The 14905-nt window shown below is 48.3% G+C and overlaps 1 protein-coding gene across 6 annotated transcripts in view; it reads left to right on the top strand.

Annotated features, from left to right (window-relative positions):
* Sur-8 (leucine-rich repeat protein shoc-2) overlaps positions 1-14905 on the top strand; it is an 83835-nt gene that overhangs the window by 65285 nt on the left and 3645 nt on the right. For all 6 annotated transcript variants that reach the window (XM_077693666.1, XM_077693667.1, XM_077693668.1 and 3 more), the window contains 6 exons: positions 1113-1233; positions 8420-8528; positions 8610-8703; positions 8902-9334; positions 10315-10452; positions 13715-13884. In XM_077693666.1, coding sequence (XP_077549792.1) covers positions 1113-1233; positions 8420-8528; positions 8610-8703; positions 8902-9334; positions 10315-10452; positions 13715-13884 — 1065 coding nt within the window. The remainder of the gene's footprint in view (positions 1-1112; positions 1234-8419; positions 8529-8609; positions 8704-8901; positions 9335-10314; positions 10453-13714; positions 13885-14905) is intronic.

The following is a 14905-nucleotide window of genomic DNA, read 5'->3' as shown; positions in this document are numbered from 1 at the left end:
TAAAGTCTTAGGAATTTCAAGTGCCTTCACCTTCATAATTTTTAGGCGTGACAGGCTGTTGGTTAATTCAGTGCTAATCCATGAATTCCACCTAGAAATCTTCAAGTTGGTTCTAGCAGCAGAAACATGTGCAGCTGCTGGCTAAGGTATGCCCATTGAGGAATGGGTGCACGAAAATTTACTCGCGTAATGGTGATGGATTGTTTTGAATTGGACTGAGTTTGATTTTTGGAGAAGCTCGGTCCAAGGCAATGCTGCTGGCCGTTTTCAAGCCGATTTCAGCTTTGAACCCGATTGTAACGAGCACACGACCGTTTCCGGATGTGTTTGTTATAAACGGGCTGGACTGCACTGCTTTTGTTGCATTGGGTGCACTTTGCTGCGGAAACAAATTTGGTATTTTGTTGGGGCGCTGTTGAAAGGTTTAAGGCTGGGAAAAGCTTGGAGAAAGCTGAAAAGGAGCTTTAATGGAATGATGGAATGAGACAACATGAGCGTATCACTCTGTACTTTGGCAATTGATGCCAGAAAACCCAAAGTTTTGCTCCGTGCATGCAGTTAGCCCTAACAAGACCCATTGCCCCCCTTGTGTGAACAGAAAAACATAAACGAGGTGCCGGTTAGACGCTGGAAATTCTCCACTGACGCACTCGTTTAATCATATTTTCTTGACCACCCCCCTCCCAACTTCTGCACCCAGCTTTCTTTTACAGAAATTTGTCGTGCGTCTTCTTTGCAAGTCGATCTCAGTGAACACAGCGTGGTTTATTGTTTTTCCCCCCCTTAAAAGACAAGGAGAGAAGTGTGCATGAAAATCTTCAAACTAAACACACCTAAGATCAAACTTGCATGTGGTAAGCATTTTTTTTTTTTTTAGAGGAGCTACTACGGTTGAAATAATCCTGACCAGAATTTATGTCTGACTGCAAAATGTGACTGACGTGCACAGGGTGAGGCATGTTCCCAAGTTTGGCGTTTAGGATGTGGGCACATGGAAGTAGGCGTACCCCAGACAGGCTTCTTGTAAATGTCGAAGTTAACGGCAAAATCGAAGTGCTTTGCAAGTGAGCATTTCGTCATTTCATTCGCTCGTGTTAATCACCTGTGCGCAGAATCTGACGATGCTGAGCCTGCGGGAGAACAAGATTCGGGAGCTTCCGGCGGGCATCGGCAAGCTCACCCAGCTCGTCACCTTTGACGCCTCCAACAACCACCTCAAGCACTTGCCTGCGGGTGAGTGCTGCTCTTCGGGGCGTTCACTTTATTTTAAGTGCAGAGCACTTTAGGCGCTCGCCTTGTCGTCGCAGCTTATTCGCTGGACCAAAGTAGAGCCACACGGCGTTCTGCCACACCGGCTGTCGTCACGGTGTAACCCAGAGGCTGCGAAAGCCAAGCGGTTTATATAGTCATAAGTTTGAAACTTGTGAACCACTGGCACTTGTCATGTATCCACCCCTTTTTTAGCACAAAGAAAACTGCAGGTACATTTGAGGCAAACCTTACATAATTAACCGGCAGTGTCCGCATTCGTTTGGTTAGGAACACCCGTTGGGTTGGTTTTTACGGTAGTAAGTGAAAGAAAGGGGCAGTGCAGTGCCAGCATGTGCGGGAGGAAAAGCAAGCACAAAAAGAACAGAACTCCAGCTGACGCAGTTTCAGGCAGGGCGCGCACGAGCACTGTGAAGGCAGGAAATTTCAATTGCATTGGGTGGTGACAGTGAGTGGATAACGGCGCCGCAGCCCGTTATGGCGAGTCACTGCTCTGCACTTCCGACAGCTTTCACCTTGAGTGGAATGACCTTCATTTTTTTGTATGTGCAAAGCAGCTGGGTCACGTTTGTCTAAGTGAGCCTGATCGTGTCAAGTCTCTTGACCCAAGTGTAAGGAAGATAGCTGGGAGGTTGGGGAACTTCTGTTCTTGAGAAACTTTGAGGTGTACACTTCACATTTCTTGGCACCTAGGCAATAAATAGCCTTGCCAATACTTGTGTTTCTGTGAGACTTTTTTTGTTTGTATGGTTTGTAGCTTCTCCGCTACTTTTTGGAGTGTTGCTGTCTTGCCTTGTGAGCACTTTCGTGACTGTGGAAAAAGCAATTGTTCTTGGGTAGTGCAAGCAATATTTGTCTCCTGCCGTAGAAAATCATTGCTGCTAAAGTGTAAGGTGTAAAAAGGTAGATGAAGGATAGGGCTTTCCGGCAGTATCAATTTTAAACAACAGATTTATTACGAATATTTATCAAAATATTATCAAAACAAGAAAATTAACAAAAAGAGAAAAAAATGATGAAAGCATCACTGCTACTTTGCACAGGGTAGACATAAAAAAAGAAGAGAGCTTACACTAGCGCATGAGACTTGAAGGCAGAGCATCGGTACACAACCTTCATGACCATCATGAACGCTAAGTCCACAATGGCAGCCGATCTGCTTCTTCGCTGCTGCAATGACCCGTAATTTGTTGTTGTTGCTAAAAGTGTGAGCTTCCTTCATTTTTTTGGGAGTGATAATCATTGGACATCACCTTGGAGGGGCGTACGCTATGGCATGTTTTTCTTGTTCCAAGCATTTCCACGATTACAGTGCGTGTGCGCGTGTGTTTCTTTTACCCCCCAATTTTGGCCAGTCTTTCTAAGTGAGTATGCTTGGGTTGACAAACGTGCACTGGGAACGCTGGGCGGTCGTTGCAAGGCACGCACACACGAACGCTCGGCATTTTCTTGGTTTTGTTAACTACTAGGCGGTCGTCGCAAGGCCTGTGCTCACGTGGGCGCGCTTGGCAGTTCCTTCGTATTTTTTAACTGCGGACATGAAAAAAAATTATGATTACGGTAGCTAAACAGCGTCGCTGTTAAAAAATTGAAATATACACTTAGAACACAAGGCCCTTACAGAATAATACTGCAAATATGAGCTCTGAAAGTACAAAATTTATTTACGTACATACAAAAATATAAGCACTAGTAATGCCTATCGTGCCAGCGCGTGGAGCAGTTTCTCGAGGCAGTGAAACGAAGGTTGGCTCCACTGTGCAGCCAGTGCCAAGTGGTCCCGCCCAAACGAAGTTGACACCCTGCAGATAAGAGCTGTGACCTTTAGAACAGGCCGGATATGTTTACAACAATGCGCAGCAGTGACGGAACGGCCTGAGGAGAAAGCGAAGCTTACCAACGGGATACCTGCTGACATTCCAAGGCGGTTTGACGCGCTTTCGCCATCCTTACTGAGGTCTAACGATTCGAAGCTGTCTTAAGGTGTCTGTGCTGCTACCATCATCCAGAGATTGCAGCTCGAATTTATCGGAATCTGTCAAAATTCGCCGTTTCCAAGAAACATCGGGCAGCGGCATTGACGCTGCAACTGAAACCATGCGCGCCCGACAGCAAAGAACCTTTAAAAATCCCCTCTGCTGGGGAGGGAGAAAGGGAGAGTGAGGGAGAAAGGGAGAGGGAGGGAGGGAGGGAGACGCTTATTAGGTATCCATCCTAGGAGATGTGAGGGTATCCATCCAAATCTACATGAAGGGAATATTCGGCTTCCAAAAGCCCTAGGATATAAGGGTATCACAGAGCTGGTGGACGAAAAGCAGAGAGGGGAATATTGCCTAGGACAGTTACCACCTGTAACAGGGGAAAAAAAAAGCATTTTGTGCCTAATAATCTTTTTGTGCCTGCCCTAAGCAGCGCTAGTATTAAACCAAGAGTGTAAAACATGGGTATATTAGTCCTTTTTGGTAAGATGATATGTCATCACCCCGCTTCAAAGGGGAAACCAATAGAAATAATCATCATCATCATCAGGAAAAAAGGAGGTGTCGCTATTGTCCTAGGGGTGGTGCCCTCCTTCCAGGCCCCCATACTCTCCTGCTCCTCTCCTGGCTCGAAGAATCAAGTCCTTCTGAATCCCAATGTCGGAAAAGAAACTCAAAAGCAAAACTGTCGCTTAAAAAGCGAAACATACTGTCAATGGGAATAGGTGCGGTCACAAAAGTGTTAAAGGGACACTGAAGGCAACTAGCAAGTTGGGCTCAGATGAAAGTTAAACTTCCCCGAAGTCCTCTCAGCGTTTATTCGGCAGCGAAAGATGCTTTAATTGCTGAGAAATTACCAATTGATAAACAGATTATTTGTCGCACCATTTTATGACGTTTTACGTGAGTTAAACAGAGGCCAGAAGCGAGTGAGACAGTGGTGTGGTCTAGCAGGAAAACTCGGAACTTATCGAGTGAACCATCGCGGCCGCAGGAGCCACTGGTTGCGCACTTGGTGCATATGACAAAACAACTTGCCCACCCCAACCTTCCATTACCTGCCACTCTGTGTGCATCAATCTTGGTGCCACACAGAAAGTGCGATGGTGGTTGAACAATGGGAATGTGCCGCACGGCCTTTTACTTTGCCTGTAATACGTCTAGCGGACAGCGCAACCAACCGCACCGAGAGTGACGACAGGGGATTTGCATTTTCGTTATAAATAGTCGGGTTTTAGTCACTTCGATGCACTTGGCTTCACAACAGGGCGCTGTCTATTAGTTTAATTTGTAACAGTGTGCAACTCTAAATTTTTGTGGCTTGCTACGTCGGCACTGCGACGCGAGTTTTAGTAGAACGTTCTGTCAGTTTTCTGTTGTGGTATGGTAACGATTATTGTGCCATCTGTTGCATGTTTTGCAAAGCAAGATGCCTATTACAGTAAAACCTCGCTACAAGAGACACTCAAGGGAACCAAAAAATGTGTCTCTTGTACCCAAGGTCTCTTGTATGCAATGTTGCTAACATGGCGAACATAGGAAAACCAACCAAACCACTTTCATTCAAATGTCTCTCATAAACAAGCGTCTCTTGTAACAGTGTCTCTTGTAACGAGGTTTTACTGTAGCCCATCTGCCAGAAGTTTGCCTAGAGCATTTACTAGCGCTTTTACCCAAACCACTGCTAACAAACACCTTAGCACCAGTATGGAATGAAAAATGTGCATAACAGGACACAAATACAGTGGAACCCTGGTGATACGTCCCCCGGACTTACAACGACCCGCTTTTTACGACGCATCACCGCAGCCCTGGCAAACTCCCCATAGAAACAATGCATTAAAAACCCCGATGATATGACACTCGAGTGCACGCGGCCCGCTTCATATGACGGACCCTCGCGCGGGTAAACCGGAGCTTTCCCCGTATTTTACACCGCTTCGCCACCTCATCTCAACCTCGTGTATTCTTAACGGCCATTTGACGCTGCTTGATGTGCAAAGGTCTGCAGGCGGACCAGAGCACTTACTGAACATATATGCAAGCAAGCAGGCAGGTAGTCATGAGCGGGCGAAAAACTTGCGACTACCCCACGCGGCAGCAGTACGCCAACGCGCCAACCGCGAGAAGTCGAAGTCGACGTTCAGGTGGCTGGGGGACGGTGTATTTGAAGCTCCCAACGAGCCACCGACGAACGCGAGAACACATACGACGCAACCCCACGACAGTGACTGTGCAGCCACTTTCCCCACCCACTCGATCCAAGTTTCTTCCTTTCACGATGGACTTTCTCACTATATCTCTGCTCGCTGCTTATCAGAGTGTTTGAAACCCGCGTTGTCAGTCTGCTTTTTTCTTTGCTAGAGTGCCTCAATTCAAGCGCGTCCGCCGCATGGGTGTAGGCACGTACCCGTTGGCCCCGCCATTGAGGGTCACTCGCTGGCCACCGCAGCAAGTGACTGTAGCAAAGCCACGTTATAATTTTCGCCGCAACACGGTTTACTCGTTAAGTTTGAATCACCTCGTCTATTTCGCGTTTCTGGGTCTTGTGGGAAACAAAACGGCTATGTGTTAAGAACTGTGACCCTATATCGATGGCACGGGACCATTCAAAGGGTGTATCCACCATGTACGGCAATGCCGTTTTGTTCATTTCTGCCTTGTACTATCATTCGTTTCGCCTGGCCTTGGCATTTTCACACTTGCCTTTTCCCATCTTAATTTGCTCGACCACATCAGCCTTATCTCGTGCGCGCAAGGTGCGGGGCTAGCGGCACTGGTGGGCTGAAATACAGTCGAATCCCGCTACAACGAAATTGACGGGACGTGCGAAAAATTTCGTTGAAGCGAAAATTCGTTGAGGCGAAATCTGCCGCAACACACCACGGAAAGGCCAGAAAAATAGCCCCGTATGCTTCCGCATCATTGGCAGCATAATACAATGTTTAGAAAAAGGAGTGACGCGCAATAACGTCATGTTTATTTGGATAACAAACATACCAATGGTTATCTGTTCTTTCACTGCACGCGAAGAACGCGTTGCGGAGTGGGGTGAAGAAATGCAGGCGCAAAACGTATTGCTGTACAACAAGGCGTGTCCACCGAGCTGATTACTTGCAGATAGCTGCTAGGCCGTCGGAAGCCCCCCTCTCATTTGTAGCAGGAGCAGTGCCGTTATCTTATCATCTGACAAGGCGCGGCAGCTACTGACCTTGGCAGGTTAGACGCGCGCGCTTGCATTTAACACAACTGCGCGCTCATGACTAAGATAGGATGACTTGGCTTCAAGACCAAACACGCAAACATGATTTTTGCTCTTGGCTATTAAGAATGGTAGAAGGAAAACGGCAAGGACAGCTGCTCACAACGCATACATGACGGCGCCGCGCCAGCAGCGGAGCACATTTGTGCGATTTCAACTGGATACGGATTGGCTGTAGCTCCGGCTTGGCGAACCGGGCCTGCGCCTCATGTAAAGACGACCAGCCACATCGTTATCACCATCAAACAATGGCGTCCGCCTACGAGTTTTTTTTTTTTTTTTTTTTTGGCGGTGTGGCCGCACCGCGCATGTTTTCGGTGAAACTAAGCGTCCTAATGTATAAAAAGTTACAGATAGCTGGCGCTATGCTTATTTTATTGTCAAATAATTGTTCAAACCCAGCCCAAATCATCGAAAATTTCGTTGAAGCGAAAGCAAGCCTGACAAATGGTTCATTGTGGCGAGGACTTTGTTGCATGGACTTCTATGGCTGGCTGACGGGGAATTGGAAATATTTCGTTGAAGCGGAAATTTCGTTGAAGCGGCGTTCGTTGTAGCGGGGTTCGACTGTAGCGCCAGATGGCACGGGTGTCTTCACGTAGCGCGTGGCACTTGGCTTGCGGGCTAGCTGGACGCCATGAAGTGGAGGGGGACACAACATATGCGTTATTATTTTTTTTACTTGGGATTTCAGTCAGGGTTCACAAACCACGCGATAATATAGTAGTTTAAAAAAAGTTCCTAGCCCACTCGCCACGTGAGACCGTCTACTGGGCCAGCCTTTACTCACACCGCGGTTGTACGACACCCCGGTCATGCGACGCTTTCTCGCGGGTTCTTGAGAAAGTCGTATTATCAGGGTTCCACTGTATCATATTATCTAAGTATGCACCATAGTGGAAGCATAGCAGCACACAACCCCCTGAATCAAAAGACCTGGTTTGACGCACACATTTTATTCAACTTCAAGACAATCAAGAAATGGTTTCGAACAAACACATCATCACGGCATGCGCTTTGAGGCCAAAGCGTGAAATTGACAAGTGATCGACTGCCTCCTGCCCATCATAAGGGTAGCACTCGCTACATCCAATTTACAGGGGTGAACAAGTCCTTTCACTCCGGCGCAAGCCGAGAAGGTTTTTAAAAAATTGCGCACACTCTATATACCCGGTGCGGGGTTGAATTGTCGCTAGTGATAATTCCAACATAGTAAACACAGTCAACCTGCAGGAGCACACCGTCGCATTTCATTGTGAAGTGAACGCGGCCACGACACACACACAGGTTCGGCCGCCGGCTTGACTGCAAAACTTTATTCGGGCAGACAGCGCTGCATGAAGGAGCAAAAAGCTTGTTCTCTCAAACACAAATCACTGTCGGCAGGAGAGCGGAACTGTGAAAAACCAACGGGCTACTTGGCAGAATGATGTAAACAAGGAGATAACAGGCATGTGACTACGCTGAACCTGCAATAACCATCGCAACCGGTACTGGCACCGCGGCTTGGCAGCTTGCGAATGTTGGCACAGCTTGAATTATATCTGTAAATTTGTAATTGTTTATGTCCTATGCAAGTTCACACGCAAAGAAAGATTTTACGTGTTTCTTTGAGAGCTTGTGTGCACACTTTTCATTCTGTTGTTCGTCGTGTGACTCTCGGCATATCCGCTCAGACACCGTTTACCTCATCTCTGCTGGCCGACAGATAGCTTCATTTTTTAATTATTTTCGAGATCATTTCGATGGTACTGCCCTAGAGACTGGTATATTCGTTTTAAGGGGATGCCAGTCTATCTATTTAGACTAACTCCGGTTTTGTGTTCAGTGTCTCCCTAAAGTCAACCTTGCTGTCGTTTACGCTGCACTTGTCCAAGACTCAAGGCATTGTGCTTTCTCGTCATTGCAGAGATTGGGAACTGCGTGCAGCTGTCGACGCTCGATGTCCAGCACAATGAGCTCATGGACCTGCCTGACACGATAGGGAACCTTTTGGTGCTTTCTCGGTTCGGCATCAGGTCGGTGTCGCCGCTTTTCTCCTCGCCAACACCTTTTGTCGGCAGCTTCGTGCAACCTCTGGTCTGCTTTTTTGACTGCAGGTATAATCAGCTGACGGCCGTGCCAAAGTCCCTGAGCAATTGTGTCCTCATTACGGACTTCAACGTCGAGAGCAACTTGGTTTCCCAACTACCCGTCAGTACCCTCTCGTGGACTTTGTTTCTTTTTTTTTTTCATTTGCCTGTTCTCACTTCTTTGCATGTGCACGCTAAATAAATACCAATTCGTTGCCATTCTTCCAGGCAGTCTTCCAAAGAGGTCTTTCTGCTGTCTGATGTTAGCTCTGCTCTTGATTGGACGAAACAAGGTCCCCTGTCGGCCTCTCTTTTGCAGGAAGGACTTCTAGCGAGCTTCACCAACCTGCACACCCTCACCTTGTCGCGCAACAACTTTTCATCGTACCCCACGGGCGGACCGGCCCAGTTCACCACGGTGACCTCGATCAACATGGAGCACAACCAGGTGAACAAGATCCCGTTCGGGATCTTCTCCCGGGCCAAGCACCTGTCCAAGCTGAACATGAAGGAGAACCAGCTGAGCTCGCTGCCCCTGGACCTGGGCACGTGGACGAGCATGGTGGAGCTGAACCTGGGCACCAACCAGCTCAGCAAGGTACCCGAGGACATCCAGTACCTGGCCTGCCTCGAGGTGCTCACCCTGAGCAACAACCTGCTGCGCCGCCTGCCCGCCACCATCGGCAGCCTGGCCGCCCTGCGCGTGCTCGACCTCGAGGAGAACCGCCTCGACGCCCTGCCCAACGAGATCGGCAAGTTCCAGAAAAAGGGGGGGCGGGGGGGGGGGGGGGGGGGGGGGGAGTGCTTGGAGGGGTGTCTAATGGGATCAGTGAGCACTTGGGGGCAATGGGAGAAAGGGGGCTATTTGGTGGCGCTTTTTAAGGCATAGCTGACCTAGCTACCGTACCAGTGGGGTAGTAGGAATTCCGAAAATCAGTGCTTGGTTGAGGTGAAAATTTACTCCTTTGTGGGGAAATAGAAGGCATGGAGGTGTGGGGGATCTGACGGCTCTCCTCAATGATTGGTGATGAGGCGCGCCGTAGTGGAGGGCTCTGGATTAATTTTTACCACCTGGGCATCTTCAATGGGCTCTTCTCAAAGCACAAGCACCGCTTCGGTGGAGGAATAAAAGTTTGGCACGTACAAAAATCCTAGTGGGGAAAAAGGATTAAAGCGAGCATTATAGGCCATCGCAACTAATCTTGCCACCGTCCCAGTGGGGTAGGAATGTCCTAATGGCAGTGCTTGTGTAAGGCGTAAATTTACTCCCTTGCGGGAATGTAAAATGTTGGCGCATGCAGGAAGTTGCGGGAAGAAAAGGGGGATGTTGCATGTTGTTTGGGAGACCTTGTCGGGCATGTAATTGTGTGATGCCTTCTCAACATTTGCCAGACACATTAACGTGACTAGAAAACACAGTTGATTGGGAGTGATAGCACTTTGTCCATGACTATTATACAAAACAAAAGGGCTGCTGTACAAGAGGAAAACATATTGGCAGAGCTCCTTTGCACAGCCATTGCCAGCTCTCAAATTTATTGCTGCATGCAGTCTTACTTAGGAAGTATGTTCATTAAAGAAAATGAGTAGTACTAGTCTGAGCAAAGTTAATGCACAAGTGACATGCTACTGATGATTGGCTTACGGGGCTTTCTTTTAGCCAGTACCGTCATCCTGGGGGGTTCTGATTGTGGCGGTCTTGTTTCTGCTCTCACTGCTGGGACATTTGCAGGGCACTTGCGGCAGCTCCAGAAGCTGGTGGTCCAGAGCAACCAGCTGACCAACCTCCCGCGAGCAATCGGCCACCTGAGCAACCTCACCTACCTGAGTGTGGGTGAGAACAACCTCAACCAGATTCCTGAGGAGATCGGTGAGTGCACGCCCCTTGCCACCTCCCCTCCAGGGGAACCTCACTCAGCTAGTGTTAACGCACCGAAGATACACCTGGACTATGAAGCGCGCTGTAGTGGAGCACTCCAGACTAGTTTTGACCACCCGGGAATTTTCAGCGTGTGCTGTATCTTAACACACAGGCATTTTCGCTTTTCGCCTTCATCTACAAAGCAGCCGCTGTGGCTATTACTCTGTCCTTAGGCTACTAGAAGACAGCGTGGTTTACACACGGACACAGGGAAGAGTACTTGACACACACGAGCGCTGGTGTGTGTCAAGTACTCGCTCGTGTGTGTCAAGTACTCTTCCCTGTGTCCGTGTGTAAACCGCGCTGTCTTCTCCTAATCATGTTAAACCAACACGCCCAGATAGCCACGTTAGTGCATTTCATCCTTAGGCTAAGCAGTTCTTAGGAAAGTGGTTCTGTAAGTGAATCCGTCAAGCTCTTATTTGTAGCTGTGTTGTTAGTTCCACTGCTGAATGGGAACCTGGAGCTTCAGTTTATACATACTAAATCTGGAAGAAAAATAAATTAATAATGCCGTGTGATACGAGCAGCTGCCACATAGACATTGCAGGGTGCTTTTATGCGAGCAGAGGGTTTAGAGTGTTTCTGTTCACCCGTTTATTGAGAAATATCGACTTTGTTCATGGAGGCTAAACAGGCTCACACTTTGTCAAAGGCTGCAATGAAGTTTTTTTGTTTTTTTTTTAATCTTGTAAACCAATCAAACAAACTGTGAACATAAACTGCATGTTTGGGACTCTTGTTTTTGACCTAATGAAATAATTAGGCGGTGTTTTTAACCCAGTCAGACAACTGGTAGATATTTTTTTTTCCCTTTATCTATGTCACGAGCTACAGGTAATGTCTTATTATTGTTTACTATTCTTATACTTAAAAGTATGTACAAGGCAGGACAAGCTGGGAAGTGTTGAAGTAAGCAGCAGCACGAGTTCGGAGCCGTGCATCGCTGTCCTCGTCTTACTGCACCAGAGGCATGGCGCCGATCGTATGTGTATCAATAGTTTACAGGGAGGGCCCCATCATAATGTAATTATTCTTAGAGTAGTTTATATTTCTTATACCGTCGGAGAATCATCGTTATCACTGCATAGCTATACATTCGTCAACACCTGGGCCCGCTTGCACGAACAAACGTGCTTATTGGCAGTCTTATTCGCAGTGCAGTCTTATTCACAGACTTCAATAAGTGCACGCCTAAGATTCAGACTTGTGCGCTTGCTTGAAAGCACTCAGGCCAGGCTACAGAGCGGTCTTATTGAAGTCTGTAGGGACAACAGGTACCTAGACGAGCACAGGAGGGGCCCCTAGGGAAAAGCAGGGAATACGCCGCAAAACTGCTTGTTGCCGTCGCCGGTGTTGGGCAAACGTTTATTTTGAACCATGATTGGATAAATTTAAAAAATGCTGACCATCAGGCGGCGTATTTGGGCCTTGTGACAAATGCATTACAATGATCCGCCATCCTTGGTAGGCCAACTCACGCTGTCTTGCCTCGGTCGCCCGGCTGTGTAAATGAAGTCGTAAACAAAGATCGTCTGCTACGAAGTGTGGCCCCGAGAAACTCACTGGGCTGACGCGAAAAGCATCCACTTTGTCTCCTGTCGTCGCAACACCACTCATTCTTTTCATCTCACCGTGAATTAGACAGTTGCAAATTGGCTTCAGGATCATCGTTGTAGACTCAGATGCAAGGAGCACTCCAGCGGCTCACGCCGCCAGGAAAGGCTGCACGATTGCAATAACCCGCTGCCTAGCCGACAGCTCGCTTACCGAGGGCTGCAGCTGTAAACAGTCGCGTTTTAGAATACAGCCGGATGTTCATATCATGCATGCTTTCATGCGCAAAAAAATCCCAAACAATCAAGCTTCGTAACCGCCACTTTTGAAGGGACTTATGGAAAGAAGCAAAGTCTGCGCAGCTTCTCTTTGAAAATGCGATTTTATTTAATGCTCACAGGCAGACGTATTGCAGGCTGTTAACGCTTTGCTGTTGCACATAGTTTTGTTGTCATATTTCAGTTCTATTGTGAATGCATATTTGTTGTTTCTGAGTACATGGGCATGATTTTATAGAAAAAACCTGTACATTAATTCCGTCACTTCCGCGCCACCTGTTCATAGCCACTGCGGCGACAGCCGACATAGACGATCACACATTCAAACCGCGCGCTCGGCCTCACGATGCCTGCTCGGGACAAATATCGGGTCGCAGACGATCATTCCTGTCCATCTTTGTTTGACGTGAGGGCGAAAAAACGCCACGCTACCTGGGGAAACCAAGCACACACCCATAGCGCACAGCGTAAAGTTAAAAACGGTGTTTGGCTGCAGCAGTCGCTGCCACATCAAAGTACCTAGGTAGGCCCTGCAGCTTCCACCACTGGCGTTGTCTGGCCCTTTCCACCCTCTCTCCCAACGGCATTTACAACGGCATTGACCTCTGCGCTACAGGCATTTATTTGTTCGAAGCAGACGGTCAAGCGGCCGCCGATTGGCATCGTTCACCACTTCTACGGCGTCTGCACTCGTTTTTTCACGGTATGGAGGTCGATCTTCATGATGAAATGGCCGACCACGTCAGCACAGGACTGTGAATAAGACTGTTCCGAGCACGCTTATTCACCGTCTTATCCCAATCTTATTTAGAGTCTCATTCGCTGTCTTATAAGCTTCCGGAAAGTGTCTTATAGCCTAGGGACCCCGAATAAGACTGCCAACAAGATTAGACTGCGAATAAGACTGTCTTATTGGGCTTCGAGCAAGCGGGCCCTGTTTTTGTTGGACATATCTTCTTGAGGCAGTTACAGAATTACATTTCTAAATCGCTCATGTGCACCCCAGTGTCTGGTTATCCAGGATGTTGCCTGTAGATTCTTTCTTCTCCAGTGGTTCTCGTCTCTCCCTCTCCCTCTTTTTCTTGCTCCTCCCCCTTTTTTCTCTTCTTCTTTTTCGTTTCTTGTTCTTCCACCCCTTCCTTTTCGTCACCTCATCCTCTTCCTCTATAAAAAAATGATTGAATAGGAAGAATGAGCCTGGCGTACTTGATGATTCTTCAGCGGAGTGCGTCAGTGGGTCGCGAACAGTTTGTTGGGGGCGCGTGAAGCCGTGATGACAGGGCAGTTGCGCGGCAAAAACCAATCGAATGGGCTTTGCTGTGAGCGTGCAACCCCAGTGCTGACCTGGTGCTCACCCAGTGCGACGCATCCCGCAGGCACCCTGGAGAACCTGGAGTCCTTGTACATCAACGACAACCCCAACCTGCACGGGCTGCCCTTTGAGCTGGCCCTGTGCACCAACCTGCAGATCATGAGCATCGAGAATTGCCCCCTGTCCCAGATTCCTCCGGAGATCGTCAATGGTGGACCTTCGCTCGTCATACAGGTAGGTACCGTCTGTCACCAGACTGTCGAGGCACTTGAGATTCAGCCTGTTGCTGTATTTACTCGATTGTAACGAGTCCTTTTTTTTTTTTTTAATTTTTGATAGCCAAAGTCGACCCTCGCGTTACAGTCAAATACCGAAATTCAAGTTGCTTAAAAAGTGCAGCAGTGCACCCAATAGTCATCAATGGCTTGTTTTGGCCATTTTTCTACCTGTGTTGGCAACATATTCCACGGCCATTTGGATTCACTACAAGCCAATACCCGCTTTTGGATCCACTACAAGCCAATACAGCCAATACCGGCTCTGTCTGTGTGTGTGTGTGCGCGTGCGTGAGAGAGAGAGAGAGAGAGAGAGAGAGAGAGAGAGACTGCGTTCGCGGCGTGCGCAGCACTCTGCCTTTGTTCTTGCGTTGTAATGTGCAGATGCCTCAGTGGTTTTGGTTGTCCTGAAGTGTCTCGGCTCCCCTTGGGGTGGCAACGTGTTGCACTCAGTGCGACATCGTTTCAATAGATGCGCTACTTTGATGGCTGAAGAAATCGGCAATTCAGCTGTTGCCCGAAGGCTCGATGTGAATGAATTGGCCATCTGCGGATGGTGGCTCCAGTGTGCAAATCCGGCCGTAAAGGTTTCCATGGGCCTCGCCACAGCTGCCATGTCAATATTTGGATAAGCGCATAGCTGATTTTGTCACAGAACAGCGCAGCCGCCTCGTGGCTGTTAGTGTTGAACTGATGGAGCTCAAAGCAAGTGATGTCGCTCGGCAGATGGGAGAGTCATCATCAGAACCAAAATCTGAAGAATGCACATTGTTGCTGTAGTCATCGCTGCCGCTGGGGTAAAAATTCAGCAGCAGCAGTGGCCGAAGTCCATGAAATCACTGTCCACCTTTGCTGAGCACGCAGTGAAACAGGACGCCATTTTCGGCCAACTTGCTGCTACCTTGGGTTCAAATTTCACTCACGACGCCGTCTACCCACCGCAAAATGTAAACAAACGGCAACAATACTGAAAAAGGGGT

Source organism: Haemaphysalis longicornis, unplaced genomic scaffold (genome assembly GCF_048455015.1).
Source record: "Haemaphysalis longicornis isolate Haplotype H1 unplaced genomic scaffold, Haemaphysalis longicornis Haplotype H1 scaffold_12, whole genome shotgun sequence".
NCBI classification, from domain to species: Eukaryota; Metazoa; Arthropoda; class Arachnida; order Ixodida; family Ixodidae; genus Haemaphysalis; species Haemaphysalis longicornis.
The sequence above is the reverse complement of the archived record's forward strand: the minus strand, read 5'-3'. Positions and strand labels throughout refer to the sequence as shown.